Below are 19,262 nucleotides of genomic sequence, written 5' to 3' on the forward strand. Positions count from 1 at the left end.
TATTTTTGATTTGATTAAAACCCGCAAAATAGCAAATAAAATAATAATAAAACCGAATTTTCACATAGTAAATATGCATAAACATAGCAAATTTATATTATTATGTTTGTTTGAAAATGAAATTAATACCAAAAATGCAAATCATCACAAGAAATGTACAATATCGTAAGCCGTAAGCGTGACGCAAGGGTACTTGTCGTATTGTGATGAGTAGTGATACAAACAGCAAGTAAACTGCATAAAAATACGTTTTTTGCAAGCTTGGTTGCACGTTTCATAAAGTTTTGCCGGAACTCCTGGAACACAGTTCCGAGAATTTTGTTTCCGACCTTCGGAGAACTTGCGAATTATTCTCGCGGAAATTTGCGCGAAATAAAATACAGGAAGAACTTCATGCATGTTTTATTATTTGAACTTCCGCCATGTAGTTACAAAGCGCCTTGATCAGAATATTTTTTTGTTTATTTATTTTATCGCCCGGAGTATAAATACCAACGAGCTATGCACTTTCCTACAAGAACAGAAGTCCTTTCATGGAATGAAAATCAAGTTGCCGACCTGCTTCGTGAAGTAAGTGACTCTATTTCAATTGTACAGAGCAAGTGCTTTTGAGTGTCTTACATCTCAAAAATATCTTAAACCGTTGTTTCCTAATATGTTGACATCAAATTTGGAAGAATATTTCGATTGATTTATATCCAAGGAAATGTTTTCTATTTTAGTGATATATCACTAACAGTGTTTGTTAAAAATATTGCCTTGAATATCATTAGAAACTTTTGTCCAGCCTCACCATAAAATCTTTAAAAGGAAGTTACTCTAGTTCCGTATCATATATTTTATAAATATTGTTTACGTCTGTTCGTTGGTTTTTTATTTTCGCATATTTTGGTTAAATTATTAATAAGTCTACTGTATTTGTTAGTTGTTTAAACGGTTCCCCGTTTTCGTATTTTTCTGCGAAGCAAAGACGCTGTGGTTTTATGTATTATTAAAATCAAAATGTTTTGAAGAACGTTGTATGCGTTCCGGTCAGTTAATTTAATAAAGATCAAAGATTCAGTGCTCTTATTTCATCGATTATTTCTACATTTGAGAAGTGATTTGCTTACAACTTTGCTAAATAACGAGGACCTATTTCTTCATTTTCTTGTAAAGATAATTAAATTATCCATTTTGCATTGCTTTGATGGAATGTTTTGTCAGCAACACAGCACTGGAATGTGCCCATGTTGAACTGTTCATTCAACATGATCCCATAACACCTCCAGTTATAATTTCCAAAAACTAACAATCTCTGTATACATTGCTAACATTAGAATGTGTTCAGGAAAACTGAATGTCGCTTCTAACAAATGTATTTTATTGCAGCACAAATTATTTGAATGTGTTGATTGTGTTTATCAAAGGCATATTGATGGACAGAAGTTGCTGGTAGGTTATTTTTTTCTGATACAAGTCTACTACAGAATTATTTGCAAGGTTTAATATTGATGCTTCACAAATTTTTCATTATATAAATGTCACTCATTTGTCTGCTTGTCTGGACTTGTTTATCTGTCTAAATTATATTAATGCAAAATATTACACAAAGTTTTTCTAATTCTTTTAGAATCTAAAGGAGGGCGATGTTTTGTTTTTCTTGGAAATTCATGACCCAAAGAATAGAGAGTATTTTCATTTCTTTTAAGCTTGTTGTGGTTTTCATTTTTAATTAAAAAGGCAGTTCTGTTAGGAGAAAGTAACTTAAAATGCATTTTCTGCAGGAAATTCTGGAATATTGTGAAGAGGATTACAGAAAAAAGTGCTGGCGGTGTTCACAGTTTAATGAAGTAAGCCAGGAATCAATAATGATCGAGCTGTTGGAATTGCTTTATATACCATCATTTGTCATTAATTTTGGGGTGATATGAATCACTTGTGAAATATCTCATAACCATCTGTAAAAACATATTTAGCAAATTTCAAGATGGGTCTGGATGGAATAACAATGCAGGTATATAATATGCTTCAAAGATTGTGAATATACTGATGTGTATTGAGGATGAAATAAGATGGATATTAGGAAAACCAGAGAGGTATTAGGATATGTAAGAGAAAAGTATCTTGTTCTTAAAAATTAATATGTAATGCAATTAATCCTTTTGACTATTGCAGATGATGATGGCAGAGACGATAGAAATGAATTTTCTGAATCTGTAAGTTAGAATATATTTTGTTTTATTGATAAAATCTATACCATTTTTTTCTGCTGGAAACTAATGGCTGGTACAAAATCAAGTAAATTGGATCTTTCAGGAGGATTCATTTAGTGATTCTGATCATTCTGATAATTATGATGAACCAGAAGAAAATAATGGGGTATGTTACCAAACAGAGCTGATGTAGCTATAAACATGATTTTTTTATTTATTATAATTTAAAATGTCAAATTTTACTATTTCTTTAAGGTTTCTGTAGAAAGAAGACTAACAATTAGAGATAGACTACAGAGCCTTATCAAACAGCCTGCTGAAACACAACATCATGTAACTGATGTAAGTACATTGATTCATGCTCACAGTTTGTTCTTTGCTCATTGAGGCACCCTGTATATCCTTGTAGCACCCTGTATATCCTTGTAGCACCCTGTATATCCTTGTAGCACTCTGTCCCTGCAACACTCTGTTTGTCCCTGCAACACTCTGGTTGTCCCTGCAACACTCTGTTTGTCCCTGCAACACTCTGGTTGTCCCTGCAACACTCTGGTTGTCCCTGCAACACTCTGGTTGTCCCTGCAACACTCTGGTTGTCCCTGCAACACTCTGGTTGTCCTTGCAACACTATGTTTGTCCCTGCAATACTCTGTTTGTCCCTGCAACACTCTGGTTGTCCCTGCAACACTCTGGTTGTCCTTGCAACACTATGTTTGTCCCTGCAATACTCTGTTTGTCCCTGCAACACTCTGGTTGTCCCTGCAACACTCTGTTTGTCCCTGCAACACTCTGTTTGTCCCTGCAACACCCTTAGCTTTTGTCCTTGCAGAACCCTGTTTTTCGTGCAGTATCCTGCAAATGTGTCAGTAAGACCACAGTTTAATTATTGACTGAAAATTATTGAAATGTATGTTCCAGGATACTGAAGATCCTGATGATCCTGAAGATTATCCATGTGATGACATTTATGACATGCCTGAGGAAGGATGTGGTAAGAATCATCCACAGGTTCAATGTCATGTTTTTTGTTGGAATCTTTTTAAAACTAATTAACGACTTCGTATCCAGGAGAGCCTGTAGAAGAAGATATGTATGATGTACCAAGCGATGAATCTGGAGGAGGTCTGCGTAATAAAAATTTTTTTATTTGTTAGTTAAAAATTACATAATTCTCTCGCTAATTTCTGGTAAAAAGAGCAGAATACTAACAATGGAATTGTGATTGATTTATCACGGGCAGGATCTGATCACTTTCTGATCGGATTATGTTGTTGTCTTAAGTAGCTATGTCATTAATTACATCTAATGATAAGGAATGAGGCAGCGTGAGATTTATGTCCGTGTAATATGAAACCAATACAAGTTAGGAACGCGGAACTGATGCTATATATGCTATATATGCATACCTACAATAAATTCGACCTTCGAAAGATTTAATAAAAGACGTTATAATCTATTAACTAAGCGCTTCGTGTGTGCTAGTTTCGTATGTTCGCATTGAGGAGAGTAATATTGCCGGGAACAAGTAGGATAAAAATGAACTGACAAATGTGGACTGTCAGAGCTCAGTCTCACCACAGAGGTAAAATATATTCCAAAAAAGTTGGATATGTCCAAATTCATATTTCTTACGAATCTATTGCCCTAAGTTCTGCTTTTTGTGCATTGAGGCAGATAATGGGATTAAACTATGCTTTTGATTGAAATATTAGCTTAAAAAAAGTACTGAATACCTAGGCAAAAGGTTAATCTTTTGTATATACAAACAATATAAGTGTTATTTAAGTACATGCCTGACTGTGTTGTTGAACATAGTGCTCGATGGGTGAATGAAAGAGATGTCACGGATATATCAGGCGCATGAAACATCCATCTTAACACAACATTCGTCTTAAAATATGGAAATATTCTTTTTTGTCTTCTGCAGGAGTTGTTGGTCGTCGACCTCCATTAGAAAGGAAAGAAAGCGAGCAATATCTCATACCAGATGATACAAAGCTTAAACAGGTGAAGCTGCTCGAGAAAATGAGTCTTTTGTTATTATTCATTTATTTTACCCTCGTCCAAGAAGCAGTCCGTTTCAAGCTCTCATCATGGATCATGAATGAATCAATTCTCAAGTCATATAAGTTTAACTGCCGTCAAGCAATTAAAGAAAAGCGGACGTTTCATCATCAGGAATAATTCAAAGTAAAATTTCCGTAATTTTCTTTTCTAAGCTCTCCGATGTCGAAGACGAGGAGAACTATGAGGACATGGATGGTGGGAAACATCCAATGGGTAAGATGTCGAAAGAGTTGCAAAGAAAACTGGGAATATGCTGTTATTGTAGGAGGAAAATTTCGCTGCATGCGAGAAAGAGTTTTATAGCTCATTGCCTGTAATTCAATGAGTTTTCAAAAAATATCAAGAGCAGTGGTATGAGATTGAGGATGATTCTGCGGCTTGCAATCCTTCCAGAGTAATAATAAAGCGTTTGAACGATTTTTTTTAAGTAGAGAATAAGACACGAAATCAACTGTTTCGAGAGAATAAGACACGAACTTTTAACTGTTAATGTAAACAGGAGAATTTTGAAAAGGCAGTTTTCAGGACACGCTCCTTGACTTCCGTTTTCTTTAGGTGATGATGATGACGAACCGCAAGATGATTATGTCGTTCCGGACACAAAACCAACGTCAATAGGTTCCTACACTCTTAAATTCTATGAATTGTTTACAGCTATGATGAAAAACGCCTCTAATACCTTCAAGTCTGCAAGATACCTAATTTATTATATTCTAGTTCCGCCTCGTCCACCCAAGGCTACTAATGTTAAACCTGCTCATTCCTCGTCTTTGGCAAATGGACACAAGAAACCCGCCGTGCCGAAGAATAACGCAATCAAACAATTACAAGCAAAATTCCTTCAGGAACCTAAGAAGGTATTAAAACAGAATTAATGAACTCCTTTCATACCCAGTCATCCTGTATGATCCTAGTAATATTATCCCAGGTAGTCCTATATTATCCCAAGTAATCCCATATTATCCCAAGTAATCCTATATTATCGTAACTAATTCTATTTTATCCTAAATAAATGCAATATTTCTATCTTTAGGAAACTCCTCAGCCACCGAAAGGTGTGTTATACTAACAGTATACCTTGCTATAACTCATTGTACCATATTGTACCTCAATGTACGGTCTGTACCTTGTATTAGTTGATATCACGTCATACCAAACTGTGGCATACAATACCGCACAACGAACATTGAAACCCTACCAAACTCTACTTTAATTCATCTATCAATCAAGTTGTTGAATGTTCTTTCAGCTTCCAAAAAAATGCCACCGAAGCCACCAAATATCTCCATACCGAGAAAGTCCAACACTACCAAGGTTAGTTTCATATCTGAATAGTGCATGGCCATCTAAAATACGAAGAAATGAAATTTGAACTAGACTTGATCTTTTTAGATGAAGGATCAGCCGAAAATTCCCGCTCAACCACCTCGAGGTATCACCACATTTTAATTGAAACGATATTAACTAAATCTTTATAATTCGGAGCATCTCATGTCTACTCTAAGAAAATATTCACAAAATATATTTTTTCAACTTTATTTTAGTTCCTACGAAAGAAGTGAAAACTCCAGATACTCCGGATGAACCAGATCAGGTGATGTTTCATCTTTATCTACATACCTCGGTCCTTCGCATCCAATGTGGATTAACAACTGACTAAAATACACAAGAAAGAACTTCTCGGGGAAGTGTTTTTGTCTATTTTAGGCATTTGTTTAAATTTTAAAGACACCATGAAACACGTTTTTTTCATTTACTAATTTTTATTTAGGAGGAATACGAGCTTCCGGATATAAAACGTAAGTAATTTCATGATAAAGAATTCATGTTTTAAATACAAATTATTTTGCTTAGTGTTAGTTTTACGTCTTTTTTCAGGATTTAATTGCTTTGTTTTTTCTTTTAGCATTTAAAGCACCGCCATCTGTTCAGGTAAAACCAATTTTGTTGGATTAAGTTTTTGCGTATGAATACGTGTTTGGATGAACATAGTTATTCTATTAGATCTCAATAACTGTGAAAATTAATGGTGAAAATTTAAAACTCGAAACCCTTCTATTACGATGGTAACTTCTTCTGTTTTCATTATTTAGCAACCCCGTGTTCCATCCCCCTCGGGCAAGTATCTTAAATTTCCTGTTGTCATACCATACGATTATCATACCGTACCGTAGTACCATACCATACCATAACATACCATACCATACCATACCATACTATACCATACTATACCATACCATACCATACCATACCATACCATACCATACCATACCATACCATACCATACCATACCATACCATACCATAACATACCATACCATACCATACCATACCATACCATACCATACTGTACCGTACCATACCATACCATACCATACCATACCATACCATACCATACCATACCATACCATACCATACCATAACATACCATACCATACCATACCATACATTCTCGTGATGCTCATTTCAATTCTATGTCTGTTAAGTAACCAAGAAACAGAGCAATCTCAGGAAAGTCCCTGAACCAGAGCAGGTAAGTAACTGAAATCTTACCACCAGAAACCCTGTAACGGCATATTTTTCTAAGAATTATTTGTAAAATTATTCTCGTTCTATTCTAGGAAACGTACGAGCCTCCAGATCAACCACCACGACGTAAGTTCTCAATCTTAAATGTTCATTTTCTCAGGTTTAGCTGCAACCGACAGAAATACATTAACGATATCTTATTGAACTCCGCTCGATTTTTTAGCTACAAAGAAACCACCAAATACTCAAAGAAAGGCTCCAGAGCCTGAACCGGTATTGGAAACTGATTTTCAAAATTTTTTCTTTATTCACGAGTTGTAATGTAGATATCTCTTTTTTTTCTGCAGGAGACTTACGAGCCACCTGATCAACCAGCACGCCGTAAGCTCTCTATTTATTTTCCACCCAAGTACTAGTGATACCTGAGAATATCGTACTATTGTACAGTACCATACTATACTGCTGTACCTGAACTATACCACATGATATACCACCACATCGTTACAGACCGCTGCTGGTGTCATCAAATAACATACATAACCACATTATTTATTCTGATGATATATTGTCCTACCTTATACCTTACTGTAACCATTCATTGGTGATACCATTTCATTGGTGATTCCATTTCATTTCAGCTCCTCCAAAGCCACTATCAAAACCACCACCGCCCATGGAAATGGATCAGGTAAATCTGCGCTAATCAATCAGTCACTGAACCAAAGTTTCTTACAATCATAAAAAATATCTTTCGCTTTAGGAGGAATATTTGGCCCCAGAGAGACCAGAGACGCCACTACGTGGTAAGTTGAAGGATTTAACTGATAAATATTGAGCTTCATTTTAAACCTGAGAACCAAGATTTAAAAGCTATTTTTTTATTAGCTGGTAAGAAACCGCCGAAGCCTGCCTTTTCTCAAGAGCAGGTAACTCGATTCATTTTTATATTCCTATATATTAATCCTAATTATCGTGCAAGATATGAATATTGAGTCAAATTCAGACCGGTAAAATCCAGCGATTCATGGAAAGAGTGGTTTGGAAATGAGAAGAATGTTCGGTGTTTTTTAGGAGAATTACGAGCCTCCAACACCGCCTAGCAAAAGTGTCCAAGGACGCAATCTTCCCAATCTCCCCAATCCTATGACTGGAAATGATCCTGTAAGTAAACATCTATGTTCACGTTTATCTAGCTTTAATATACTTTTTCTTAAAACCTAAAATTGCTTCTATCGCAAGTCGACATGCAATAAATGATCATTTTGCATCTCACTTGATTCATATATTCACTATATTCATTTGATTTTTAGGAAGAAAATTATGAAGATCCAAATATGATAACAGGTTCTTACTTGATTTTTTTGTACAAGTTCCCCAGCTATCGTACAGTGTAGATACACTGTAGATACATCTATATATATTAATCATATCCAATAAATCCCCTTTTTTGAAATATTTGTATATAAAACCCATTCTAAGTCTTTATTCGACAGTACTATATATTTTTCAGGCGAAGAAGAGTTCGATGATGCTCCGGTAAGACGAGAAACAGTTGAAGCGATTTCATCGTCGAGCTAAAGAGATTTGATAATGGTTTCTGCTTTGCAATGACTACATTGTTTTTTTTTAGCAAGAAGATTACGAGATTCCAGATACATCTGACGTACCGCCTAAACAAGGTAATCTATATCTGTTTACCTTAGAGTTTGAAGAAAGAGGAAAGGCGTTATTTAAAACAATAATTTGCTATTTCAAGTTGCTCCTGAATCGACCAAGAAATCACCTTTGAAGAGCATTTTTCATCGCAGTCCTTCAAAAAAAGTCGGTTCTGACCTTGCACCTAAGATTGAAAAAAAGAAAACATTTAAAAAGGAACCTCCAGCAAAACCTTCACCATCCGTGCCTGAAACTAAGCCTCCGTCCAGACAGGGTCCTAATTCTCTTGGAAAGAGTGTCATGGACAAATTTAGGCGAGATAAGAATAATGATAAACGAAGCTCAATGGCTTTGCCTAGTTTACCAACACCAAAAGATGATGTGGACTCCAAGCTTGGAAGGTACTTGTCGTAATGTTTGAAGTTTGTTTGTGTTCAGGATTTTCTTCAGTGGAAAGTAACTTCTCAACTTAATATATTTCAACTTTTTTAAATAGTTCAAGTCCCTCGCTACCTCCAAAACCTCCTCCAAAAGAGGTCAGTTTATCCTCAAGAGTTGTAGTTGTATCTCTTAAAGTAGGCGACTGTATCCCGACATTTATCCCGCTGTATCCTTGAGTGTAGGTGGCTGTATCCCAATATGTAGGCAGGGAAATGGTCCAGGTGTATCCTTTAGTACAACCAGCTTTCCTTCTGACGGTAGCCGGCTGTATCCCGCCCACTCTATCCCTAACTGTGTAGGCAACTGTATCCCAACGTTTATCCAGCTGTATCTCTGAGTGTAGGCAGCTCTATTCCTGACCTTCGGCAAAGATTAATACACAGTATTAATCTGTGGCTTAGGTGGCTGTATCACGACATTCATCCCGCTGTATCCTCGACATTTATCCCTCTGTATCACGACATTTAATACGCTGTATCCTGGACGTTTATCCCACTATATCCTGACATTTATCCGGCTGTATCTCCGATTGTGACTAACTGCATGTACCGTACTTTTCTTTATTTAGAAACCTGCCCCAGTTCAGCGAAATAAACCAGGTATGACATTATTTACCCCTTGTTTGACCTCAGGCTACGAGCCCTCGTAGAAAACGCAGGAAACATTTCAACAATCTTTCTCTCACTTTCCTAGAACCACCTGTTGCCAAACCACCTAAAAAAGTGAGTATATCGAGTTACCTAACTCTGGTTCATGGTATTAGTCTCAAAATATGAAAAAGACCAATATCATGGAATGAATAATTTGCATATATAGCGCAAACCTAAATATATCGAAGCAGCGATGATGGCGCACATGAAAAACGAGTTTTGTCTGTATTTAGACGAAAGAGCAGCTTCTCCAAGAACAACCATGGTTTCATGGTTCAATATCAAAACTACAGGTCTCCAACATACTGAAAAGTGCGAAAAAGGTTAAAAACATTCACCTTTTTTTTGTACTGTAACATTGTCAAAACGTATTGTAACAATTAAAACAAGGGTTTTTTTTCCACACCTGGAGAGAAGGTCTACCCTAATTTCTAATATACTGTGCTTAAAATTGAAAATACAAACACCAACTATTTTTTCAATCTAGGATGGTTCATATCTTGTGAGAAATAGCTCCAGGAATCCTGGAGAATATACCATGTCCATTCTGTATAAGAATGACATCAGACACCTTAAGTAAGTACCATAAACATAAGCCATAATTCACAGCTGTTGAGTGAAATTTTAATCACATTTACTGATAAGAACATTTTCTGGTAAAAAAGTCTATTAATGGTTCACATATATATACATTTGCTTCGTACTTTTTTTGCAGTATCCCTTGCGATAGCAATGGTCACTATCGTTTGGGGACTAGTGGAGTGGAGGTCAGTTTCCCTGTTCTTATTGCATTAAAATTTACTTAGATGTACAGACTGACTATTTAGGTTTTTTTATGTAGAGATTCAAAGATATCCAGGAATTGGTGACTTACTTTCTCAAACATGATGTTGAGTTTAGTGCAGGAGGCAAGACTCCTTTGACACATGCTTGTCATAATTAATGAGGTTTGAACACAACTCATCAATTCTGGCTACAACATATCAAAGATATATCAAAGTTGCATTGCAAGTTGCAGTAAGCCTTGTAGAGTTTGCATTGCAAGTTGCTGTAAACCTTGTATTGTGTTGCATGGTGTCAATAGAATGGTAAACTTCAATGAAACAAAGGCAAGGCTAGAGCAAATTTGAAAGACGAAGAGATGAAGGAGAGATCGAGAGCATGAATATACTCATGAAAGGGATAAACCTAGTTCTAGAATTGGTTAGTCAAGTTGTCCTGATGAAAACCAGTTTCCACAGTGTTGAAGGTATATGTAGTATATAGTTATCATATGATTTTTTTTACAACAATCTATTTTTCTTGCTAAATCTTATAATCAATGTATTTTCTCACAACATATTTTTGTAAATAAAATATAACTATATATGAAATATCAAATGAGAATGTAATATTCAGTGAATAAAATGTAATTTTTCAAATGTCATTCCCTTTCTTTTAAACACATTGTAACAAACTCTTGAAGTAATTTGAGATATTCCTCTGGGTACTTTATGTAATGTTGAACATGTAGTGAGTCGTCCCAGCATTTGCTGAACACCCTGACACCTTGTGCTTTACGATCTTCTATATGTTCCTCTATATCATCACAGTAAGCTAAATAATCACCCTTTGAGTAGAGAAACAATTGTGGGGACTTTAATGGTAGTTTACCAAGGTCATCAAAAATGCGATGCAAAAGAGGGGTTGTTTTGACCAGAAAAGGTAAGAATAATCTCACTGCATACCAAACTATTGAGCGAAGAACTGAATTCTTCATTTGCTCTGTGATGGATATTTGAACTCGTTCGATACTCTCAATGGTTGGTTTGTTTGGGCAGCTGTCAAAAACAGAACCAACAACATTGAATGAATTATAAAACTGACCACCAGGTGTCGTCAATGCTTCTGTGAGATGGAAATAAACAGCAATGCCACCATTACTAAATGAGTACAAAAACACAGGTTGGTCTTTCTCTGTCTGATCTTTTATAACCTCTGCTATATATAATCCAAGTTTCTTGACTTTAGTTCCTGTTCTGAAGAAGGTGTTGAATGATTTAGCAGGCAGGCATATGGTTGACCATCCTTTATCTTCAAAAATATCACTGTATTTCTTTAAATGCTTTGGTTTACAGTCATTCCAGCCAAGAATAACAACAAGGGGTTTTAAGGAGTTGTCTTCCAGAGGTTGAGTCATTACTGCACCGTATTTAAGCTGCATGGAAGCATATTTGTTAGAGATACTTGATGTGCATAGTGGCTTCAATCCTGAAAGAAATATGTACTTCTGCCACACATTAGTAGCTTGAAAATTTGTAGGTAAACATCTTCTTAAAAGTATTGCCATTGTTATTTGGTAATATATGTATTGAGTATTTTTTTTCATAGAAATATTTTCATAGAAAAATACGTAACAGTTATCATTGCTGCACGAATCTCGGTATTTTTAGCACGCAAAGTGAGAATTCCAGCACGTAACGGAGTAAACGTGAGAACGCAGGAGGCAAGTTCGGGCAAGCCTGCGAAATATTCTAAAATCAAAATGGCGCGAATGCTGAGATTGTTTACATCAAAAAACCGTTCATAACATGGACATGTCTGAGGAAATTCCAGATGTATCGCCATGTTTTATCGTACCTAACTCGCAAGCAAGTGAAATGGAAGTTGAAGAAAACCCAGACGCTGTTTTAAGAGGTTTAACCGCGCTCCAACCCGACCAAACAGGTGATATAATTTATAAATTTGAGTTGTATATTAAACTTGTATTCATATAGTTTTTAACTAGGATGTGACTGTGTGTTAAAATGTTATCAATTTTTAATCAGTTGCTGGTGAAAGTTCTGAATCTACCTTGCCAAGTTCATCATCTAGTGATACTCACTCGCATGAAACATCATCATCATTGACCTCAAGTAAAGAGGACTCAAGTGGAGAAAAACATGCTTCAAAAGAGCATGCACTCTAGTAAGTATTAACTTGAACTGAATTGCCAAGTAAAACTGATTCAACAATCATTTAAAATCCCCTACTCTCCATAGCAACCTTTCTTTCTACTAATTTCCATAGTCCTTCAATATAGCCTCCCCCCCTTTCACAATAAGCCCTCTTCCTTAAAAACCACCCAAAACTTGTTTTCTTCCTCCTTCTCCATATTTCTACTGCATCCATATTTGTTTTTCATTTTACTCTAGCATCACAAGATTTGAACGAGGAACCAGCGTTACTCGTAAAAACATGTTTCATACTTCCACCCCAATGGTATCAAGTGTCCTTTCTCCTTGCCATACTGTTGAAAGGCTCACTCCAGTTGAACATAATTCCACTAATACAACACCCCAACAAGAAAAAATTATTTTAGAAAAAGAAACATCTAGCTCTGACGATTTTATCTCACCTAGCGGAAACATGGTGGTAGAGGAGAGTTCTGTTGAAGAACCCAACAAAGATGTGGTAACAGACTCGGCCGGTGATCAGAACTCTGCTGGAAAAGAAAAAGATCGCAAGATCAATTTGAGATCTGTAGATGAGAGCTCAGCAGAAGAACTAATACATGAAGGTGGTGTGATAGACATGGCCAATGACCAGAACTCTGCTGGGAAACAAGAAGATGTTGTGATTGATTTAGCCAAAGATGGGAGCTCAGCAGAATGTGGTGTTGTAGACTTGGACAAGGACAAAAGTTCTGTGAAAGGACTAGAAAGAGATGATGTGATAGACTTGACCATTGAGAGCTCTGCAGAAGAACAAAACAAAGACCAAGATTTAGACATGGCCGAGGATGCAAGCTCTGCTGAAAAACAAAGCAATGATGAACTGCTTCAAGAGGAAGTTGATGCAGAGCACAAGAGCTGTAATGATCAACTTCCGAAGTCAAGTATTGATGAAAACAAAGATCAGACATGGAATTCTTTACCACGATGGGTTCAAGACATAACTGGAGGAGAAAAAACATCACCATCGATTGAAACTTTGACAAGGTCTTCATCAGATGCTTCAACAACCAGTAGCAAAGAGGTTTTATCACGAGACTCGTCCATACATCAATGGCAGTCAGAGAATGATGTCATGATTGAAACAAACCAGGATTGTCTACCAAGTGCTAATAACCAACAGGCATCTTCAGTCTTTCAACAACCTGACATGAGAAGTTTTCCACCACTTGTGTTATCTCAAGATATTTTTCAACCAAAGCCAAAAGGTATTAAAGTTATCTTTCTACATTCTAATTTTTAACATTTTGTTCACACGAGGACCAGAGGTAAACGTATTGTATGTTTTTTGCAGCAGTTATTGTTGAACGGGCAACGACGGGAGAGAAAAGCCGTCCTAGTAATGAGAAATCAACGATGGGGGAATCTTCTGAACCTTTACAAGCGCAGCGAGACCCTAGTCGTACAGATGACGTAATCTTGACTTCACAAGAGGATCTATTTTGTTTGTATCTAACTGAGTCACAGTCCAGTTCCAGTTCATCTCAGAGACGAGCCCGAAACGAGAAACAAACCTCCCCGTTAATTATGGACAGACTGGGACAAAGAGAAACGGAAATTTGCGATGTAACCCCGCCTCTTATTAAATTGAGTAATACTGTCCTTGTACCAACACCCATAGGACACCCAAGTACTACAGGCCACCATCAAGACATCGCTGAGAGTCAAACTGTCGCAGGTGAAGATTACTACTTTGATTTTTCTGATAGTCGTTTTCACCCATGTGGTCAAAATTGCTCGATCATCTGAGCTCTGTATATTTTTAAATTCAGACGCAAATCTGCCGGTTTCCTTTTAGATAAAATAATCTGTGTTTCAAGCGAAAATTCTGATTTAACAAGAGAAAACATTTCTGATCCCAGTGATGCCACATCAGGACCTGACAGCAAAATGAATGAAAGTACGGAATCAATAGAATCTGGTGTTGTTGGTTTTCATTTCGCCCCGCCTGCTATGCTGTTGAAACCTGTACCCAGGTCCTCCGCACCCTCTTTAGTGACGAACGTAGAAGCAATTCAAGGTAAGTTATCCACAATTGATATACACGGGTCACAGATCGATATATATGGACACAAATACCTCAGCGCTACCAACTGTTTTTTTTTTTAATTTATTGTATTTAGAGGAAATTGCAAGTACTGCCGAGTTTCGTCCGATTTCACCCGATGTGATTACGACTTCGCCAGATCGTTTCACGGCCGTATCCGAAAAGGCCATTCTTGGTACCAGACTCTCTCTATCGGCGCCAGTTCCCGATGAAGAAAGCAGTCAAAGCACGGACGAACAAGAATTTCACATCAAGAAAGACGCGTTAGATAATGATAACATTCCAATTCAACCAACACCTTTCGCGAGATCGGTTTTTACCAACGTTCGAGAGAGGTTTCAACCTACAATGGCGAGCTCACCTGATGATGAAATTGATCCTTTTGAGTTTGCAGACGAGATTCGTACGCCACCATTGCGTAAGAGGAAACAAAAAATGAGAAGGGAAAAGAGTAGCAAGAGAAGAAAAACTAATGGTAATGACAGGATAATGGCTGGTAATGAGGATCAAGTGGGGGGAAATGCTGGTAAGTTGAGTTATAGTTGTGAATACGGTGTTTGCTTTTTCTAAACTTGCAACTAAAGTTCGTAATTTTCTGTTTAAACTTAGGAACCAGCTGTCTGGATTCAAATATTCAAAAGGTGTCAGAACAGTCAAATAAAGAATGTTTCTGGAAAATTGTTCAGACAAAGATCATTACAAAGATAACTAAATCGATCGAGACTGAGACTAAGATTCTCTACACTGCGCAAGATGGCACGGTTATCAAGGAAGCAATTCTACGCGAGAATAGTCCGCCTACTTTTGAAACAACGACAGAAGAGAATGAGACGAAAGAGGAAGTAGATACAATACAAACGTATATTCCCTTCCGTAATGATTCAAATGATGAACTTCACAAGACAGCGAGGATTGGAACATTATCAAATACCACAAGTCCACCTTTATTTCCACCATCAAACTCTTTCTCCACGAGTACGAGTGAGCTCACAGCAGGAAATATCTCCAATCCTCGTGATATGATATCTTCGCCCGCAAAGAAGTACAAACGATCATTGGTTATTGATAATCCGAGAACGTCGCGTAGATCATCCAATTCGCCGCTTGTGTTGCATGAAAAGCCACGCATGTTACAAGAAGGGACTCGCGTGTTAGCTCTCTGGTGTGATAAGCATTATTACCCTGGACGTGTGATTTTTAAATGCAAAGATGATGCAAAATTTCGTATTAACTTTGATGATGGTGATTGGGCTGACATCCAGGAACAATGTATTATCGTTGTTGATTATTTACCATGTGACCAACCAGTGATGTTTTGCGAGAAAGCTGGGGGCGAGTATGTTGATGGCGTCATCAAAGGTTTTTACAATAACGTTGATGAGAGAGGATATAAAGTGTTAAGAGGAGATAAAAAAGTAATATTATGTCCAAGAAAGAATGTGATGCTTAGTAGAGAGCAAGCAGCGATATTTCTCTCGCTCAGAGAATCCGCTTTGATTCAAAAGTCCTCAGAATCTTTCGACAATAGTCCTACATCAGGTCGTCAAAATGTAGTCACGAAAGTTGGACGAAAGTCTCACGAGAAAACGACGACGACGACACGATCTCGTCAGAAAGATCCTCCCCGGAAACCACTTACTGATAAAAATAGGAAAAGAAAAGTGCAAAAAAGGAAGCCTCACAAAAGAAATATTGGTAAAGTTTTGCCTGGGAAAGGAAAGCTAGAAGAGAAACACAAGAAAGAAAATGTTGTAAAATTCGTGGAAGAGAAACCATCGACATCAGAAACGCCAAAATCAAGTCGTAAACATTCCGGGGCGAAATTTTCCACTCAATCAATTGATAATGTTGGTATCGAGGACAAAGAAGTACATGCAAGTCATGTGCGACGTCGTTTATCCACAGTTATGAACAGTTCTCCAGATAAGACCCATCCTATCCCTCTCCGTTCCTCTCCGAGAAAACTCAACTCAAAAGTGGTTAAAAAGGAAGATCTAATTCTACCCACGAGTAGAGATTTATTTCGTGGTTATGGGTTTATTCTTACTGGAAGTGACGTTATGAATGTCGAAAATGAGAACAGTCCTCAGGAAGAAGATCATTTGTACGTCAGAGAACATGTTCGAAATCAAATTAGAACAGGCGGTGGAGAAGTATTGGAACAGTTTCTTGAAGATTACCCCAGCCAATCCTGCTTCTTGTTATCAAATGCTTGTCAAACAACAGCCAAGTATTTCAACGCTCTTGTCTTGGGTGTTCCGTGTTTATCTCATGCCTGGATTCGAGATTGCTGCCTCGAGAATAGATTGATTAGTTATAAGAGTTACCTGCTTCCCGCAGGAAAAGATCTCATCACTCAGTGTTTGGTGGAAAAACAAAACTACAGGAACGCTCTCACAGGAATCAAGGTATGAACAATTGGCTGTCTTCAATAGATCAGATCACATTGTCCTCAGTTTTGTTAGCCAGAGTAAATCCCCCAGGTATCCTCTTGGCTCTCATAAGCTTCTAGCGACGGCCTTGGGCGAGTATCACCCCCTCTCCTCACCCTCCCTGCGGCTTTTATAACATCCTTCATTCAACACATATATTATTAGTTACATCAACATTGCTTAAGGGGAAGGCGGGGTGATATATAGGCGATAATGGACGGAAATACGTTGATTTTTCGAATTTATGTTCTTGTAAAGACATCGTTCTAAATTGTTGTTTCAATTATTGCAGGTTCATCTGGCTGGCGAGGAAGAATTTCGACAGAATTGGACTGAGGTTTTGAAGGATGCAGGCTGTGAAATAATAAAAAAGTTACCAGCCAATGTCCTACAAACCATTCAACGTGGCGAAGACGAGCGTGTCTGCGATGTTATCCTTGTTGGAGATGGTCATGTGGTACACAGTACCATACAAAAGGCGCGATTACTGGGAATTCCAACCGTCACGATTCACTGGGTGAAGCAGTGTATTTTAACTGGAGCAAGAGTTGATTTTAACGCACATGAAAGTTTTATTTACAGAGTACAAGACAAATAAGAGAATACTCCTGGGTTTTAGTTTAGAATGATAAATATGCTTTTACAAACGAAATACTTTAGAGAGAGACAACGTGAATGCATGAAAAATATACAATTTTATTAATCTCATATTTATATTACATTTAGCTATAGCAACAATAGTTGTAACATTTACAGTATTATGGAACAAGACATTGCTGGCGACTTAGTCCCATTTTGATCTTTTTCTTGATTCACTTTTGACCGGCTTTGTTTGAACATGGACTGGTTTCTGATCAGAATTCATGTATGCCAGGCATATAACGCAACCGGTCAGCATTATTAAACCAACACCCATCACGACTTTATTCTATAGGATTAGAGAAGCAGAAATTGTCAAACGTCATCTTGTCGACGTATTTCATGAAAACACACTAGCTGTGGTGGTTCGTTTCTCGTTGTATTTACTTACTGGACGGATAAAGAGCTCAGGATTTATCATTCTTGACGCAAGAGTTCCTCTTGTAAGTATATTTTGAGCCACTTTATCCTCGGCATTTGGAATTTTCTTTTTGTCCGCCATATTGTCCTTAGTCACCAGACTGTTGCATCTCAACGCACGACCAATATGTTCAGGTGAGATTTGCTGGATTGTTTAAATTGGTTAATTAATTAAACAGATTTAATTGGTTAACACTAAAAGGTTAACAGTATAAGAATTATGTTGAGGGTAATATTGAGATGCCATTGGACAAGGCCCTTGGTCCACACAAACCGTTTGAGGATATTCTGGCCAGTTGAAACAGTCTGGAATGTGAGAGGTATATCCACCCTGATTGACACAAAATATGGTGCGCTTGTCTCAAAGGCTGCTGTGGAAACACCAAACACACCGGTGGTGGCCATACTTGGCTGGAATGATGCTAAGATGAAAAATCTACAAAAATATAGCAAAATTTTTGAAGAAAAAGAGTGGACAACAGTATGCCTGCCTGCAACATCATTTAATACTTTTGCTCGGCCAGGCAGTAAAGTGAGGACCATCAGTATGCATATGGTTGATGTTTTAAAACAGCTAACATCTAAAGGAAACCCAGTTTTTCTATATTCACTGAGCAGTGGGGGGTGTACTGTGTATTATCACATAGCTAAAGCTTTAACAATGGAGGGAAGTCCAAATTTTGATGCATTTAAGGTTATTGGTGCTATTTTTGATAGTTGCCCTGTCAAAAATACAAAGGAAGGTGTTTCTCGTTTGCAGATTAGCGTCACAGAAAGAGTAAGCAATCCTGTGGTCAAAAATTTAATCTGGTATGGCGTTTATTTAGTTATGCCATTTGCGATGGCACTTGATCCTTTGATTGGGACAATATTTGATGAATTAAAAACATTGACCTTGAATTGTCCTGAATTATATGTTTATTCAAAAGCAGACAAGTTGGCACTCTATCAGGACATTGAGGACTTTGTACTAGAAAGAAAATCTCAAGGAGCCACTGTTTTAAGCAAACAATGGGATAATTCACCACATTGTTCCCATTACATGAAGTATCCTGAAGAATATCTTCGAATTGCTTGAACAATTTCTTGATGTCTGTTTGCCGCATGAGAATTAATTTTAATCAATTGAATTTGATGTAAATATTATAACTTTGCATTGCTTTATTTTTGTACCATAATTTTTGTATGCAAGCTTTTGATGTATTGAATATAAAA

At 37.1% G+C, this 19,262-nt stretch overlaps 5 protein-coding genes across 6 annotated transcripts; 3 read left to right on the top strand and 2 right to left on the bottom strand.

Moving 5' to 3' along the window:
* The first annotated feature begins 231 nt into the window (after positions 1 to 231).
* Positions 232 to 10,506, top strand: LOC114515811 (titin-like). The gene is made up of 40 exons (XM_028535128.1): positions 232 to 570; positions 1,372 to 1,434; positions 1,613 to 1,671; positions 1,767 to 1,832; positions 1,959 to 1,996; positions 2,158 to 2,198; positions 2,299 to 2,361; positions 2,451 to 2,537; positions 3,114 to 3,186; positions 3,264 to 3,317; positions 4,123 to 4,202; positions 4,415 to 4,475; positions 4,818 to 4,880; positions 4,980 to 5,119; positions 5,296 to 5,317; positions 5,512 to 5,576; positions 5,655 to 5,694; positions 5,807 to 5,856; positions 6,034 to 6,061; positions 6,169 to 6,194; positions 6,356 to 6,380; positions 6,748 to 6,794; positions 6,883 to 6,916; positions 7,014 to 7,063; positions 7,138 to 7,171; positions 7,429 to 7,478; positions 7,551 to 7,593; positions 7,676 to 7,716; positions 7,862 to 7,951; positions 8,101 to 8,134; positions 8,301 to 8,326; positions 8,421 to 8,469; positions 8,547 to 8,847; positions 8,943 to 8,982; positions 9,456 to 9,486; positions 9,581 to 9,609; positions 9,771 to 9,860; positions 10,025 to 10,113; positions 10,253 to 10,304; positions 10,379 to 10,506. Exons 1-40 carry the CDS (start codon positions 502 to 504, stop codon positions 10,478 to 10,480), a joined length of 2,445 nt encoding a protein of 814 aa, XP_028390929.1. The 5' UTR covers positions 232 to 501; the 3' UTR covers positions 10,481 to 10,506.
* Positions 10,507 to 10,930: 424 nt separating this feature from the next.
* On the bottom strand, positions 10,931 to 11,921 carry LOC114515812 (transmembrane protein 53-like). Its single transcript, XM_028535129.1, has one exon. The coding sequence runs from the start codon at positions 11,903 to 11,905 to the stop codon at positions 10,961 to 10,963; it is 945 nt and encodes a 314-aa protein (XP_028390930.1). The 5' UTR covers positions 11,906 to 11,921; the 3' UTR covers positions 10,931 to 10,960.
* Positions 11,922 to 12,095: 174 nt separating this feature from the next.
* LOC114515810 lies at positions 12,096 to 17,682 on the top strand. 2 transcript variants are annotated; one of them, XM_028535126.1, is made up of 8 exons: positions 12,096 to 12,243; positions 12,345 to 12,483; positions 12,711 to 13,717; positions 13,804 to 14,187; positions 14,308 to 14,529; positions 14,633 to 15,082; positions 15,166 to 16,964; positions 17,281 to 17,682. In XM_028535126.1, exons 1-8 carry the CDS (start codon positions 12,108 to 12,110, stop codon positions 17,584 to 17,586), a joined length of 4,443 nt encoding a protein of 1,480 aa, XP_028390927.1. In that variant the 5' UTR covers positions 12,096 to 12,107; the 3' UTR covers positions 17,587 to 17,682. The 2 variants fall into 2 exon arrangements, with proteins under 2 accessions (XP_028390927.1, XP_028390928.1); XM_028535127.1 differs by having other exon boundaries at positions 13,804 to 14,186; positions 14,451 to 14,529.
* On the bottom strand, positions 17,675 to 18,135 carry LOC114515814 (small integral membrane protein 8-like). The gene is made up of 2 exons (XM_028535131.1): positions 18,019 to 18,135; positions 17,675 to 17,916 (listed from the first exon to the last, which is right to left on the bottom strand). Exons 1-2 carry the CDS (start codon positions 18,127 to 18,129, stop codon positions 17,773 to 17,775), a joined length of 255 nt encoding a protein of 84 aa, XP_028390932.1. The 5' UTR covers positions 18,130 to 18,135; the 3' UTR covers positions 17,675 to 17,772.
* Positions 18,136 to 18,203: 68 nt separating this feature from the next.
* LOC114515813 (transmembrane protein 53-like) lies at positions 18,204 to 19,233 on the top strand. The gene has a single exon (XM_028535130.1). It carries the CDS (start codon positions 18,268 to 18,270, stop codon positions 19,123 to 19,125), a length of 858 nt encoding a protein of 285 aa, XP_028390931.1. The 5' UTR covers positions 18,204 to 18,267; the 3' UTR covers positions 19,126 to 19,233.
* The last annotated feature ends 29 nt before the right edge of the window (positions 19,234 to 19,262 follow it).

This window comes from Dendronephthya gigantea, unplaced genomic scaffold, assembly GCF_004324835.1.
Source record: "Dendronephthya gigantea isolate DGI-Jeju-01 unplaced genomic scaffold, DenGig_1.0 000005F, whole genome shotgun sequence".
Taxonomy (NCBI): Eukaryota; Metazoa; Cnidaria; class Anthozoa; order Malacalcyonacea; family Nephtheidae; genus Dendronephthya; species Dendronephthya gigantea.

Excerpts from the sequence above, each read along its gene's own strand:
- LOC114515811 (XM_028535128.1), top strand. The coding sequence starts at position 502 with ATGCACTTTCCTACAAGAACAGAAGTCCTTTCATGGAATGAAAATCAA. Across the intron at positions 7,172-7,428 it reads ACCTGATCAACCAGCACGCC|CTCCTCCAAAGCCACTATCA; the intron begins GTAAGCTCTCTA and ends ATTTCATTTCAG. Across the intron at positions 8,327-8,420 it reads AAGAGTTCGATGATGCTCCG|CAAGAAGATTACGAGATTCC; the intron begins GTAAGACGAGAA and ends GTTTTTTTTTAG.
- LOC114515812 (XM_028535129.1), bottom strand. The coding sequence starts at position 11,905 with ATGAAAAAAAATACTCAATACATATATTACCAAATAACAATGGCAATA.
- LOC114515810 (XM_028535126.1), top strand. The coding sequence starts at position 12,108 with ATGGACATGTCTGAGGAAATTCCAGATGTATCGCCATGTTTTATCGTA. Across the intron at positions 12,244-12,344 it reads GCTCCAACCCGACCAAACAG|TTGCTGGTGAAAGTTCTGAA; the intron begins GTGATATAATTT and ends ATTTTTAATCAG. Across the intron at positions 15,083-15,165 it reads TCAAGTGGGGGGAAATGCTG|GAACCAGCTGTCTGGATTCA; the intron begins GTAAGTTGAGTT and ends GTTTAAACTTAG.
- LOC114515814 (XM_028535131.1), bottom strand. The coding sequence starts at position 18,129 with ATGGCGGACAAAAAGAAAATTCCAAATGCCGAGGATAAAGTGGCTCAA. Across the intron at positions 17,917-18,018 it reads CTGAGCTCTTTATCCGTCCA|AATAAAGTCGTGATGGGTGT; the intron begins GTAAGTAAATAC and ends CTAATCCTATAG.
- LOC114515813 (XM_028535130.1), top strand. The coding sequence starts at position 18,268 with ATGTTGAGGGTAATATTGAGATGCCATTGGACAAGGCCCTTGGTCCAC.